This window comes from Rhinolophus hipposideros (genome assembly GCF_964194185.1).
Source record: "Rhinolophus hipposideros genome assembly, chromosome: 5".
Classification (NCBI taxonomy): Eukaryota; Metazoa; Chordata; class Mammalia; order Chiroptera; family Rhinolophidae; genus Rhinolophus; species Rhinolophus hipposideros.
This window is the reverse complement of record NC_138051.1, coordinates 62281352-62297414: the sequence shown is the minus strand read 5'-3', so window position 1 is coordinate 62297414 and position 16063 is coordinate 62281352. Positions and strand designations below refer to the sequence as shown.

The 16063-nt window shown below is 35.8% G+C and overlaps 1 protein-coding gene across 8 annotated transcripts in view; it reads left to right on the top strand.

Moving 5' to 3' along the window:
* TXNDC16 (thioredoxin domain containing 16) overlaps positions 1-16063 on the top strand; it is a 94452-nt gene that overhangs the window by 7957 nt on the left and 70432 nt on the right. For all 8 annotated transcript variants that reach the window (XR_013993357.1, XR_013993358.1, XR_013993359.1 and 5 more), the window contains exons 5-7: positions 561-643; positions 6455-6528; positions 7340-7414. Coding sequence is in view for 5 of the 8 variants with exons in the window: in XM_081048633.1 (XP_080904759.1) it covers positions 561-643; positions 6455-6528; positions 7340-7414 (232 nt within the window). In the remaining 3 variants the exon portion in view is untranslated. The remainder of the gene's footprint in view (positions 1-560; positions 644-6454; positions 6529-7339; positions 7415-16063) is intronic.

The window sequence follows — 16063 nt, the reverse complement described above, 5'->3', positions numbered from 1 at the left end:
AGTTTAACTTTGCTTTAGCTGTACCGTTAATTAAACTGAATTAACTAGTGTAACTTGAATGTAACTAATAATCGTAATGGTTTCATTTAAGTCTTCATGTGTTAAACATATTATTCTTGGAGTTAGTAAGTGAAGTAAATCCACATTTCTGTTGGCTCTTATAATTGTGATTTGAAAATGGTATTTTAAGATCATTTTGAAAGTTTTGTGCATGTGTACATGTGTGTTTTATATATGGTATTAAACTTGAAAAAATAATGCCAAATATTAGGTTTACATTAAACATTTATATACCCTATTGTTTTAGAAAGGTTTTAAGGTCACTTACAAAGTTAAAATGTGTCATTATAAAGACATTAGAAATAAGAATAATGGGGCTTTGGAAATAGAAGTATAAAATACATAACTAGGTATGTTTAATTAGTAATTATTTGTTGTTGTATACTGGTTGGGCAAACTGATATATACCTTCTTCAGTTTGCAGCTTTGGATTTAATAAAAAAACTCATTTTTCCTAAGGGGCAAGTCATTAAACATTCATAAAACATTTCTTATTTTAGATTCTCCAAGTACCTCTATATTTCTTGAAGAACTGAATAAGGCTGTTAAACCTCTCCAGGACTATGGAATTTCAGTTGCAAAGGTAGAAATATATTTATGTCAATAAATTATTAGTGACAAATATTTTACATTTGTATGACTTAAGACTGAGTATCTAAAAATACTTATGTTGTTTTACATCTTTTTCCAAGTGTATTTTTTGTAACTTTTTTTTGCATAAGAATAAACAGAAGCACAGAAAAATAGTTCCAGATTAATGTATAAATTAGTACATATAGAGAAAAAAAAACTTCAAAATTCTTTAGCTTAGAATTTAATGCTATTTTGTAAACTATTCTATTGGGGCTTGGTGTCATTTTTCAATCCTATAGTTGGGCATATGTTTTGTTTTGCCTGACAAATATATCGTAATAGATATCCACAATCAATTGTTTATTAAGTTTCAATTAGCACAAATGGAGATACCAAAATTGAGGTAATTGAAGCATTTTTTCTTTTCTAAGTCTTTATAATTGCTTATGTTGCAGTTTCTCTCATTTATTTTTAGTATACAGTTAAAACAACCTAACTTGAAATTATGTATTTAATTTTTTTCTCAGAAAATATTCATACTTGCCATGAAGTGTTATGGAACATTTTTACAAGCATCATGGATTAGATAACTACATGAGTCTTTCATTTAGTTTCAAATTAGAATTTGTACTTCAGAAAAATGAATGAGGAGTAACCCAGGGATTATTAAATTCTTTCAGATTAGTGTCTACCTGACTTTCTCTTATCAACCAACCTGTGGAGAATTTTTATGAGTTTATTTTAGCCAAACTGATGACATATGTGGGCGAGCAAGATCTCAAATACTCCAGAGAATAAGAGTTTTTCAGTTTCTTTTATGCATTTGAAATTAAGGAGGGAACCTAAGGAAGATTACATGAAGGTGGGAGAAAGGAAGGTGGGGATCAGATTACAGGATAGCTAAGGTTACATGCTGTCTTGAGGGGTCTGAAAGGGTGGTCACGTATTAGAGGGAGGTCTGAAAAGAGGCATTTCAAAGGTGTGTTAACCTAGATGTACAGAAACAGTAAACAGGGCTTGCTTAAGGCAAAGATAAGCCTTTTACTAAAGAAATTATATGTCTAGGGCCAGAATACCCATGGTGACCTGTCCAATTAGGAATTTATGATCAGATCACGCTGTGAGGTTACTTTTCGTAGATCCCCTTTTTCTTCCACACTGTGTACATTTATTCTTACTAGTTCCATTAGCCTTCCTCCTTCAAGAGATGGCTACTGTTATCTTGGTCTTTGCAGCTAAAGTTCCCAGGACAGGAAGCATAGAAAGTTAACTATCTAACCTTGGCTATTAAAGGGATACTGTTCCTTCTACCCACAGAACACTTCTAACACCAAATGTGTGAGTTTCACACACCTAGCAATTCTGACACTAACTACCCAGAGTTAGCACAGACCAAGCAGATTAAGGGCTCAGTGTTATAAGATCGCCCACCGCTTCAGATGCCAATCACAAATAGTGTGTCCCCAGGTTACCTACAACTTCTGTGGTACTTAGCTACAAATTGGGGCTTCTCAACACCCCTTCCTGAGATTTGATATTTTACTATAATGGCAATTCAATAATTTGCTGTAATGACTCACAGAATCCAGGGAGACACTTTATTTACTATTACTGGTTTATTTCAAAGGCTATCTCAGGAACAGCCAAATGGAAGAGATGCATAGGGCAAGGTAGGGAAGGATCTTGAACACAGGAACTTCTGTCCTGGGGTTGTTTTAGGTTGTGTCATCCTGGGTGTGTCATCCTCCTGGTACTTGAATGTGCTCACCAACCCAGAAGCTCTCCAAACTGTTGTTCAGGGTTTTTATGGAGGTCCCATTATATAGCCATGACTGGTTAAAGCCTTGGTCCTTGGGATTAACAATCTCCAGCCTGGAGATAGGAGGTGGGGCTGCAAGTTGAAAGTTGTAACCCTCATAATCATTCCTTTGCCTTTCTGAGGACCAGCCCCTATCCTGAAACCATCTAGGGCCCCCCAGCCTCTAGTCATTCGTTAGTATAGAAAAAGACACTCTAAGAGTTTTAGAAGCTCTTCATCAGGAACTGGAGTTAAAGACCAAATAGTACAATAAAAGATATTCCTAGTATTCTTATCACTCAGGAAATTACAAGGGTTTTCTGAACTCTGTAAGGAACCAGGGACAGAGACCAAATATATAATATGTCATGGCTGTATAACTTAAAAAAAATTTTTTTTTTCAATTCTGTATGTATAGAGAGATCTCAGTTAACTTTGAACAACTGATTACACTCTGGAATGATAATGGCACTCATCTTTGAGGAGCTTTGAATAAAGTTTTAAAATGAAATTTAGAAATGAAATACTAGATTAGTATGACACTCAAAAGGGATAATCGTGCTGTTTGTCTAGTAACTAGTAAACTGGGAACTGGTAACGGTATCTAGTAATTGGAGTAGAATATTAAGGTTTACACCCAGGGGTGCCCTTATGAACTAACTTAATTTAAACTCAGTTTCACAGTTGAGGATGCTAAACTATGTGGAAAGGAGACTGTGGTGAATAAGACACCTGGATTGAGTGCCGGGCTCAGTTCCTGTCAGAGAATTGGTACTCAGTAAATGTTTATGAGATTAAAATCAGCTTACTATATTTAGTCTTCTAAGAAAGATGACTGAAACCCAGTCTGTTTCTTTGGAGAGTTTATATCCTAAATAGGGAAGATAAAACAAAGTCACAAACCATCATAATAACTAGGAAAACCTGATCATTGTAATAAGCGAGATACAAATAAAATTTTAAGAGGTTAAAAGACAGTTCATATCTAATTATTGCTGTGGAAGATCACATGTGGTATTCGAAAAGATTTCACAAAAAATAGCATTTTGAGCTTGTCTTTAAAAGTTAAGATTTCAGGAGGCAGAGGTAGATGAAGAAAACTCTAAAACATAAATGGACTAAATGTTCCAGGTAAGACAAAGATCGTCAAGCTGGGTGTAATAACCAAACTCAACGGTATGCCATTTAGAAATGCATCTTAAACTAAAGGCTTCAGAACTCTTCAAAGTAAATGAAGGCCAAAGACATATCATCTAAGTGATAACCTAAAGAAAGCTGGTGTAACTGTATTACTATATCAACACAGATATTAAAACAAAAAGCCTTGGAGTCATCCTTGACTTTTTGTTCTATCATAACCAGTCCATCAGTAAAGCCTTTAGGTTGCACTATGAAAACTTTCCAAATCTGACTTCTTTCTGTACCTTCACTTTCATCCTCCACCCCTTGTCCAAACCATCATCACTTCTCATCTGGAAAAGCACAATACCCTCCTAATAACTGGCATTTTTCCTTTCACTTTTGTCTCAGAAAACTCTTTTCCACATGAAAGTCAGATGTGTCAGATTACATTGCTACCCTCTCAGAAAGGCTTCCCATTACAGTTACGATAAAATTGAAACTCCTCACTCTTGTGGACACTGATTCCTCTCTAATCTCATTTTCTGTCCCTCCACCATGCTCAGTTTGTTCCTGACACACACTGGTCATCTTTCTATTACTTGAATCTGCCAGATATGTTAGTTCCATAAGACCTTTGCGGCTATCTTCCCACTCTGCTTAGAACTCATCTTTTCCACACGTTTATATATTTGTATGCATCACTCCATTACTTCAGTTCTTTGTGCACGTCACCTCAGAGAAGCCTTCCTCAATTCCTATCTAAAATGACTTGTCAAACACTATCCCCTAAATATTTTTTCTTTATAGCAGTTAATATGACATATTAGTTAGTTTTTTAAATTGCCTGACTCTACTTTTAGAATGTAAGTTCTAAAGATAAACATTTTTATTTGGACTTGACTGTACCCCCAGTGACTAGAACAGTGACTAATGTGGTAGCTGCTCAAATATATGTTGAATAGAAGAATGGACAAATCTATTGTCATAACGCCAACTACCCCCTGTGCTCTGACTTTTAAACATTCTTTTAAAAATGACATAAAATTACAAAAAATTCACTTTTTTTGGTTATGGCTATACTCTGACTTTCAATTCTACTTCTCTATTCCTGATTTCTTTTCTGAATATCAGTTCTCCCCTTGTAGCTTTTTTTGAACAAGTGTAGCTTCCCTAATTGTTATTCTGATTCCTCAAACTCTATTAAAATTTAATTAACAACAAAATCCATCTTTAAAAATATTTTTTAAAAATCCGAAACAAATTAACTGTTCTTCTCGCATTAGATTTGGTAAGTTATATTGGTGGCTATCCATTTGCTCATCTAGTAACCTCTTTATTCTCTTTAGCTTCTTCCTTCCCCACTCTATCCCATGCTGCACATACATGCTCAGTTTTCTCCCGAGTTTTACTTACTGCATTTGTCTCTGAAATCTCTTCTGTCCTTTTCTGCTTTCCTTCGGTCCCAGTCATCTTTGACCTATACTGATATGATACTCTTTTTTTCCTAGAATTTCCCATTTAATATTTTCTTTTAAAAAAGATTTTTATTAAAAATATAGCTAACATACAATATTATATTAATTTCAGATGTACACAATAATTTTTCAACATTTATATACCTGAAGATGTGATCACCATGATAAGTCCAGCAACCATCTGCCACCATACGATGCTATCACAATATTATTGGCTATATTCCCCATGTTGAACATTACATCCCCATGACTTATTTGTTTTATATCTGGAAATTTAGACCTCTTATTCCCCTTCTCCCCCACTTTTAAATTTATCAATTATAGTTGGCATTCAATATAGCATAGTGGTTAGACATTTATATAATTTCAGAAGTGATGTTATATTCTTTTAACCTGCCTCCTTATCTTTGTGCTCTCATACCTTCCATTTTATCTTCATGTTGCTACCAGGGTTGTCCTTATATTTTTCACAGAGTCCTGATTGTAAGCTATCATGGCTGTTACGGCTGCTTTAATGTCTTAAGGGACTCACATTCATTCTTTCTGTTGTACCATCCTTAGCAAGTGTTTCTTCTTGAAAGATTCCTGATGGTCCATGATTACTGCTGGTTTCTAGCTATGTTGCCTGTGTTTTGTCAGGAAGAAGTGAGAAGAGCAAAAATATCAGTGAACCCCCTTTTTAAGAGTCTTCTAGGAATCCCAAACAAGTGATTCTTCCTAACATCACTTAACAATGCTTAGCTGTTGGGAGTCTGAAAAAGTCTTTTCATCAGGCACTCGCTTTTAGTGAGGCTTTGTTAGTAAACCAGAAGAAGACGATGGATTCTGGGTAAGAAACCAGCAGTGTCTGCTATACCTGTGTTCAGGCTGCTGAGATGCTTTCATGGTCCCAATTTACCACTTACTGCTTTGCTTCCAGGCTTTTACTCAGGCTTTCGTCCAGCTTTGTTTCCTTCTTTTTCTACCTGGTTACCTCCTACTTGCTCCATAAGATTGGATTAAATATAAACTCTCAGGTATAATTAAATGTAACTCTTAGGTGTAGAAAAAGTTCCCTTTTCTGGTTACCTCAAGCACTTGAATAAGTGAGCAATTATAGGATACAAATCAGAAAGAAAAGTAAAATAAAAAATTTGACCTGGAGACAAACTGTAATGTTTAATATTCCTTCTTGTTTCCCTAAAAAAGAAGCATTACCTTTTTATATGTACTCCAAACCTTAAGCATAATCTTTTTTTCTCCTTTCTTATTTTCCATATTATTTATTTTCTTATTAAATTTATTGGGGTGACATTGGGTAGTAAAATTATGTAGGTTTCAAGTGTGCATTTCCATAATACATCATCTATAATATTGCATCGTGTGTTCACTACTCAGTGTCAGTTCTCCTTCCATCACCATATATTTGACCTCCTATCTTTTAAAGGTTAATTGTATCAAAGAAGAAGCATCAAGATATTGTGGAAAAGAAAAGGATTTGATGAAAGCATATTTATTCAGGTAAACTATTATTTTGAGTATGATAGACAAATATAAAGCTGTACTTCTAGAATACTCAAGTATATAAAATATCACTAAGACAGAATAAAGTTGTATTCAGTGGGGTGTCATATGAAGCTTAACAAAGATAGATTTATTACCTGCACTTTAGCTTCCTTATCTATAAAATGAGAAAAATAATACCTCACAGGGTTGTTTTGAATATCACATGAGAATCTTAAGTAAACTCCCACTACAAATGCCCGGTAAGTAAGCACATAGAAAAGTTAGTGTTCTGTGTAGCTATGTCAGGCCCATATTCGGGTGTGAAACATACTTTATTTTTGAGGGATCTGCCAATGGCGAGGTTACAGATTCCTCTGCACTTGCGTCTGCCAATCTGTCTGAGGTTTCTCTGATTCTTTCCTCAAACCCTTGGGATTTGGCCTAGGAAGTGAGGAGAGATCCTGTCTCCTCAGGGACCTACTGCTGAGGACGCTTCTTTCTCTCTCCTACTTGTTTTCTTCCCAGCCCAGTTTGGGGAATCTGTGTGTATGTGTGACAGGGAGGTTGATAGGGAGCCCTGTTTGGACTCACATTTTTTGCCAATCCTTTTGCTAAGCCCAGGCCAAAGCTTTTCAAAATCAACATAGTTATTGAGTGTACCTTTAATGAATATTTGTGTGAATATTATGACCAGCACTCTGGTAGGTGCATGAGATAATATATTCAGGCTCTAACATCAAAGAATTTATAGCCTAATATGTTAGAAGAACAAGTAAATTGGATGCTAAGGAAATATTTCTGTAATACTTTTTTGAACTTTTTACAGGGGCAACATATTACTCAGAGAATTCCCTACTGATACCTTGTTTGATGTGAATGCCATCATTGCTCATGTTCTCTTGTAAGTACATGCACTTCTTTACTTATTGTTTATCTAGACAACCACAATCTGTTAAAATAGTTTAGAGTTTTAACATTACATTTGTACGCATCAATTTCATAGAAATTGCTAGTCTGTCTGTCCACCTAAGGGATCTAAAATTTCTTAAATGGCAAAGGATACATAAACCTGTAGATACGCTGTAAAAATAGGAGATAACACAACATGACCACATGGATCATACTATTGCTTTTTCTTTTCTTTTTTTTTTTTTTTAAAGATTTTATTGGGGAAGGGGAACAGGACTTGATTGGGGAGCAGTGTGTACTTCCAGGCCTTTTTTCCAACTCACGTTGTTGTCCTTTCAATCTTAGTTGTGGAGGGTGCCATTCAGCTTCAAGTTGTTGTCCTTTCAGTCTTAGTTGTGGAGGGCACAGCTCAGCTCCAGGTCCAGTTGCCGTTGCTAGTTGCAGGGGGCGCAGCCCACCATCCCTTGCGGGAGTCGAACCTCATTTGAGAACCGTGTTTGAGAGCACGCTCTCCAACCAGCTGAGCCATCTGGGAGCTCAGTGGCAGCTCAGCTCAAGGTGCCGTGTTCAATCTTAGTTGCAGGGGACAGAGTCCATCATCCCTTGCGGGACTCGAGGAATTGAACTGGCAACCTTTTGGTTGAGAGCTCATTGGCCCATGTGGGAATTGAACTGGCAGCCTTCGGAGTTAGGAAGGAGCATGGAGCTCTAACCGCCTGAGCCATCGGGCCGGCCCCTGCTTTTGCTTTTCATTGTACCTGTGGAGTGGGGGTTTTACTAGATAAGAAGCTCATCTTTGCTCTTCTGACTAGGATTTTTAAAGTGCCTAGCATCTTTCTCACCCAGCCTGATTTTTTCTAGAGTCTGTAGCTCTGTGCCTGCTCAGTAAGTGCAGAAACAGTTCAAATAATACCAGCACATACTTGAATATTTACTGAGAGAGCATGAGGGAATCTAATTTAACTTCTTGGCATGGAGTCTTTCGGCCTAGGATTCAGGCCTCCTTGGGGTTCATTCCTGCAGTCTCCCTCTGAATGAAGTCTAGTATTCTCTTTGCTGGCAGAGTTAGGAACTAAGATTTGTTAAGGACATGAGTTTACATGGACTTTCCCAGTTTAAATTGTTGTAGGTCTATTATCCACTAAGACCTTTGCTGACATTATCTTTTTTTCCTGCTGGTCTGCCCTCTTTCTTCTTTTCTCTGACTGGATTCCCACAAAGATAGGGTAAAAGTTAAATTATAGGAAACTCAAAGCTTACAAGTGAAAAGTCATATTTATCACTTTGCAAATAGACACATTTAAATGTTCCAGTACCAATGATACAATAATAAAAGGTCTTTAAGAAATCCCTGACAACCAAGGATCCCAAGGCCTGCAGACTAAAAAACCAATTGTAAGGAATGAAAAGAGGGTCTTTTGAAGAAGGAATTCCAAAGATCCTTAGGAGCCCTTTCCTGGGACAGAGAAGGGGTGGCTGTCTTGAGGCTGGGGATCATAAAAAGTTTAGCAAAAAATCCAAGTAGTAGATATAATATTTGTTTTGCAATAGATATTTGATGACTGTCTTTGACCTAGAAATGAGGGCGAAAAAAACATAAGATTCTTTGAGGGATGGGGGAGGGGCGACTAAGGTTGTCTTTAGCAGCAAACATCCGCCTTGGGCAACCTGATGACAAGGTGGTCTGGAAACAATTGGGCTTTAGATGTAGAGAGGCCATCAGTTCTGTTTTCTGAGTTGGCCAGCCTGTGGGGCTTGTGTTACGCCCTCCTGCTGTGGTGGTATCCTGTTCCTTGTGCTGTACTAATGTTGACTTATAGAACACTAATTCCACAAAGATTATTCCCCATATTTCTGCTATATGCCAGATACCTATTCGGCGCTGGGGATACAAAACAATAGGATGTGGCTTCTGTCCTCTAGGAATTTAGCATTTTGTCACAGAGACAGATATATAAACAAAATATTATGTAATAAGTAAAATGTAAATATGTATGCATACAGGCTTATGGACCCACAGGGTAGGGAATAGTTATTTATGTTTAGAATGAAAGTGGATATTTACTAAGAAGGCTTCCTGGAGGAGGTGACACTTGGGATGAGTCTAAAAGGTTAAGTAGGAGTTTGCTTGTTGGAGAAATGGAAGGTGGGGAAAGCAGTAAGAACTGTGTGAGCAAAGGCATGGAGGTTAAAATAGTTTGGAGAGCATAGTTTTTACTGGAGTATGAAATATGAAGAAGGAGATGAGGGCGGGGATGTAGGCATGGGGTCAGATGAAGGGGTTTTTGTTTACTATGTGAAGAAGTTTAGGCTTTTGGGTGAGGAGTCCAGCTCCAGGCCAAAATCCTTGTGTCATTTTTCAGGCTTGACCATAGGTAATTACAAGGCTTTGCCTGGCAGGCTACATGGGGAAAGGTGCCTTGTCCACATCGGACTTGGATGCAATTTTCTAGAGAAAATAGAGGTGAAGGACTCAGAACCCTCCATCTTCTCAAGTCCCTTAGGTTGAGCGTGCTGGTATGTACACCTGCATTTCTAGCCCAAGTCTTTATTCAGAGGCCTCATTACCAGGGACCTTGGCTGAGGCACCTCCCAGGTACTTCTGTCAAGGCCTCCTTATTTCTACTCTGACTCAGTCTCTTTCTACTCCTAGCCTTCCCCCTTTCCTTTACCCCAGCTGACAAGTCCATATAGAGTCATGAGCCTTTTGTTTTGTGCTCCTTGGGATGGGATGATTCCTTACATCTGTGGTGTGCCCACCTGACCCTCTCCTGGGGGCTGTTCCATGGCAGGGAAGGGAATGGAACATTCTGGAGCCAGTGCCTCCCTTTTTGCCTCTTGCTTACACTGTTGCAATAAATGAATAAAGTCTGGATTGTTGCTTTTAGTTCGGCTTGCTGTCCTTAATGACCACTACAATGCCTGATTGCTCAACAGAGGGTCGTAGGCAGCACGTGTCGGTGATCAAATTAGTGCCGGAGAGCTCTTTCTAGTGGTGTGACAGATTTGTGGGGTCCAAGCACACAGAAACTATTGTGTGGCCGTTGCACAATCTAGGAAAGTAGATATAGCAAAAAGGGGATTTTCTTTTTAATGCTTAGGAAGTGAAATTAACTGGACTTGGTAATACTTAATTTGGTAACAATCAGCAAAACTGAAAATTTGAGTTAATTCCTGATATCTTCTTTTCCACCTCACTGTACTCCAAATTCTATCTGATTACCATCTGAAGTAAGCCAGGAAGAAGAGCAAATTTACAGAAAATAAGTCTAATTTAACAAGTCAAATGCCCATCATACCTGTCTCACACAGCTGTAAGAATTTGAGCCCCTAAGGAGTACAGATCTGGGTGTGTTAACATATGGGTCATCCAGGGATGACAGATTGAATCTGTGTTCTAGAACAACACCAACACTTAAGGGAAGAAGAAACTGAGGCGGGGTAGGGCGGGGTGGAATAAAGGTCAAGTAGAATTCCAAAGAGGCAATGTCTTCATTTTTGTTTAAAATATAAGAAAACTGACTTGTGAAATGCAGTATTTTTAAAAAAATTTTTCAATAATGGTATTTTGAATGTTGAAGAACTGGGCTAAATAGGGTGTTATGTCATAGCTATCTAAACCTTGCAAATTACCATGAGGAAAAAAAGTGCCATTCAATCTGTCATCCTACTTTATGTGCTAAATCCATTAGTTTGAAATACCCAGTGTCTGGCAAACAGTTTCTCTCTGGTACTCTTTGCAGTTGTATACTTTTCCTAGAAATGGGACTGAACTGTTGCTTGATATCTTTTGCCCATTTTTCTGTCATGTTTTGTACTTTATTCTTATTAATTTCTAGGCACTCTCTTTATATAAAGGAGATACAAAGTGTACATCCCTCCCCAAGTTTGTCATTTGTCTTTGAAATTTCCCTTTTTTGTTAAAAATTATCTGGTCAAATTTATCTTTTTTGATTTTTGAGTTGTAAGTTGTACTAAGGTCTCCCTTACGCCATGGTTATGAATGAATTCACCTCTTTTTGTTTGTTTTTGAATTAATAGATATTGTTTTTAGAGCAGTTTTAGGTATATAGAAAATTGAGCAGATTGTACAGAAAATTCCTATATACTTCCTTTCTCCTCTCTACTCAGTTTCTCCTTATTGTTTTTATTTTATTATATTAGTTTCAGGTATACAAAACAACATAATGATTAGACATTCACACTCCTCACAAAGTGATAACCACTCCAAATCTGCTAACCCTCTAACATTGTATAAAGCTGTTACTATACCATTGACTATGTTCCCTATGCTGTACTTTACATCCTAGGATTATATACATGCGCACATATATATATATATATATATATATATTATAGTTGACATTCATTTCCCCTTGTTGTTAACATTCAGCTTTAGTGTGGTACATTGTTACAATTGATGAACCAATATTGACACATTATTAACCAAAGTGCCTATTTATATTAGGGTTCATTCTTTGTGTTACATAGTTTTGAGTTTTGACAAATGCATATATCCACTATTACAATACGGCACAGAATGGTTTCACTGACTTAAAAAATCTCTTGTGTTCCACTTATTCATTCCTTTCTTCCATTCTCCAACCACTGATCTTTTTTGCCTTTTCCAGAATGTCCTATAGTTGGTATCATATAACATGTCACCTTTTTAGATTGGCTTCTTTTACTTAGCAATGTGTATTTAAGGTTCTTCCATGCCTTTTTATGGTTCGATATCTCATTTCTTTTTATCACTGAATAATATTCTATCGTATGGATGTACCACTTTTAATCCATTCACCTATTGAAGGATGTCTTGGTTTCTTCCATGTTCTGGCAATTATGAATAAAGCTGCTATAAACTTTCCTGCGCAGGTTTTTGGTATGGAGGTAGTTGTCAACTCATATGGGTAAATGAGCATGATTTCTGGATAACATGGGAAGGCTATGTTTAGCTTTGTAAAAAAACTACCAAATTACCTTCCAAAGTGGCTGCACCAGTTTGCATTCTCACCTACAATGAATGAGTTCCCGTTGCTCTACGTCCTTGTCAGCATTTTCTGTTGCCATCACCATTCTAACAGGTGTACTGTGGTATCTCACTGTTGTTTGAATTTTCAATTTCCTAGTGACACAATGATGTTGAGCATCTTTTCATATACTTATTTGCCATCTGTATATTTTCTTAGATGATGTATCTGTTAAGATCTTTTGCCTATATTTTAATTGGGTTGTTTCCTTATTGAGTTTAAAGACGGTTTTTTGTGTGTCTGTGTGTGGTTATTTTTTAATGTATTATGGATATGTGTTTTGCAAATATTTTTTCCCAGTCTGTGGCTTGTTTTTCCATCCTCTTAACAGTGTCTTCTCCAGAACAGAAATTTTTAATAATAATGAAGTGCAACTTAACAATTTTTGTTTTTATGGATTATGCTTTTGGTATTGTATCTAAAAATTCATTGCCAAATCCAAAGTCACCCGGATTTTCTTCTGTGTTATCTTCTAGAAGTTTTATAGTTATGCATTTTACATTTAAGTCTGTGATCCATTTTTGAGCTAATTTTTGTGAATGGTGTAAAGTCAGTGTCTATAATTGTTTTTTTGTATGTGGATGTCCAGTTGTTTTAGCCCCCTTTGTTGAAAAAACTATCCTTTCTCCATTTGGTTGCTTTTCTTGTTTGTGAAAAGATCAGTCTATTTGTGTGGGTGTATTTCTTAGTGTTTTCATGGTTTTTATTTTATATTTAAATATTGATATGTTTAGAATTTAACTTGGTGAATTCTATGAGGAATGGATTTAGCTGTATAGCAGCCGAGTGGTTAGTTTTCCCAACACAGCTGAAATTAATGAATCTCTTCACTATTTAGGATGCCATTTTTTACACTGTACTGTCATATATCAGGGGTGCCAAAAAATGTATACAAGTGGACACTTTGATCAGTGTTGTCAAGCAGTAGTTCGTGTAATCAGAAGGGTCTGGACGCTGATGGTAAACACTTTTATCACCTCTTATAATTGCAGAAGTCAAACGCGACTTGTGTTCATCTTTTGTTATCGGTATATATTGAGTATTACAATTTTAACAGTTTTTTCCTTTCTTAAAATGTGTATACATTTTTTTGGCACCCTCTGTATATTTGGGTCTATTATTGAACTTTATGTTTCGATTATCTATTTGTATACTAGTACCATTGCTTTAATTATTGAGGCTTTATAATATAATTATAATATGATATGATATAATATAATATAATATAATATAATATAATATAATATAATATAATATCTGAAAGGTCCAGGCCCCTTTATATTTCTGTTTTCAGAATTGCTTGTTTGTTTTGTTTACAGATGACATTTAAAATTAACTTGTCCAGGTTCTTCCCCTCCCTGACTAAATCCTATCGGCATTAAATTTATTAATTATTTCAGGGACAGTTGACATCTTTAGGATGACTCTTCCCACCCCAGAACATGATGTCTTTCCATTTCTTTCAATTTTCTTTTGTGTCCTCTAGTAGTGTTTTAACGCTTTCTTCCTTTCCTGTATGCATGGACACTTAAATTTATTACAAGGCATTTTATCTCTTTTTTTTTCTTTTATAAATGGGTTCTTTTCTTCCATTATCTTCTAACACAGATACAGCTATGTTTTTATGTAATATGTATATTTGTGTATAATATATATACATGTATATAAAACATACTGATTTTTGTGTATTAAGTTTGTGCCCTTTGACCTTACTGAAATTTTATTATTTAACACAAGAGTGGAAAAACAAAATAGTTAGATTATAGAAATAATATTCATATTGTAGAATGCATGAGAAACATAGAAAGCCATGAAAACCTCCTCTGAAAATCTTTATAATTTCATTACCCAGAGCTAAAGTAATTTATTGATTCTTGTTTATGTTATTGTTTTAATATAGTTATATATAAAGTTTGTATTTTATTAGGTAATAGTTAAACAGAGAAGGTGAAACTTACTGGCATTTCCTCTATTTACAAAAACTGATCAACACATATTAAAATATATTAATTTCAACTAACTTGTCAGTTTTTTTGTTTTTTTTTTACGTAAACTTACTACTTAGCCTGATAATCAAGGAAAATAATATTTACAGATAATGTTTGGATTGTTTTTATATTTTTCAAAACACTTGTATATGAACTGAAAGTTTGCGTTTGAGAATATTTATATTGTTTTCATTGGCTTGCCTTTTAAAAATGTGTAACCCCTATTATTATTTTGTTTGTAAAGCATTAGAATTTGTTCTTTATGTAGAATGCTTTGATTGAGACCAGTGATCCACAGTTATACTTGAAATTTGCTTTTTTGTCAACAGAAAAGGTCAAGGTTTTAGGTAATTTCTGATTCTCAAAACATAGAAAAATGCAATTTAAAAAATGAAGTTAGTAAAAGGTGAGAATAGAATAACAAGTATAAACTTTCTTAAAGAATTGTATTTTTTTGGATCATTATGGCTAATTTTTTTTGTAAGATACTTAAAATATTCCTAAAACATCATTGATTAGCCATATACTGACTTACTGGTATATTAATATTTTCTCACATTGACTTTTCAGAATATATTAAGTGAAATAAATCAACTGTTTAGAGTATAGCATAGTATTAGATATGTGAGAAAGAGGATAAGTCCAAACTCTGAAGTGTCTCAGATATTACACTACTTGCATGTAGACACACACACACACACACACACACACACACACACACATATGTCAAAATAACCTGGCCTCTGAATCAGAAATAAGACTCCACAGCCAGTGGCCTGGGTAACGTGGTAGTACTAGATACCAATACCCAGTTGTACACAGAGCAACAAGGTGAGAGCCATATGCTTACACCTGTACTTACAGTGAGGTTTGGAGAAGGGGAACTCACAGATTATGAATCTCTGAGGTTATGTAGGAGCTTGGCACATTTACTCCCCGGGAAATATAAAGTGCTTATCTTTTTCTCTGCGATGTAAACAAATCCTGGCTTGGGGCGGGAGAGAAAGGTCTCTACCTCTAAATATTATAAGCATTTGGTTCTTGGAAGATAAAAAAGGTTTTATTATACTTTGGCTGGATCCAGAGCAAAGGAGAATACATAGAATGTGAATAAGTGGAGAGAATCTCCATCCATGTGTCATGCCAGTTTTCATCTTCAGGAGGCTTAGATTGTATAGGAACACAGAAATCCAGGGAGAGTTGTCTTCTAACAGAGGCGTATATAAATATATATTTATGGCATATGTGTATATGGCATAAATATTTCAAGGTTTCACAAGAAATTAATAATATTGATTTACAGGAATGGCATGGGGAAGCTGGGATGGGGGAGGGAGTTGTTGGTAGACTTTGCACTCGTCAACTTTTTTGGTACTATATAAAAGTGTTACCAATTTGCAAAATAAATGAAATTTAAATTAAACATAAGAATTTGGGTTTATAGTATAAAAATTCTTAGCTCTGTTTTCTAAAGTATACCCACCGTGTTTCCCCCAAAATAAGACCAGGTCTTGTATTAATTTTTTCTCCAAAAGATGCATTAGGGCTTCTGTTCAGGGGATGTCATCCTGAAAAATCATGCTAGGGCTTATTTTCTGGTTAGGTCTTATTTTCGGGGAAAGA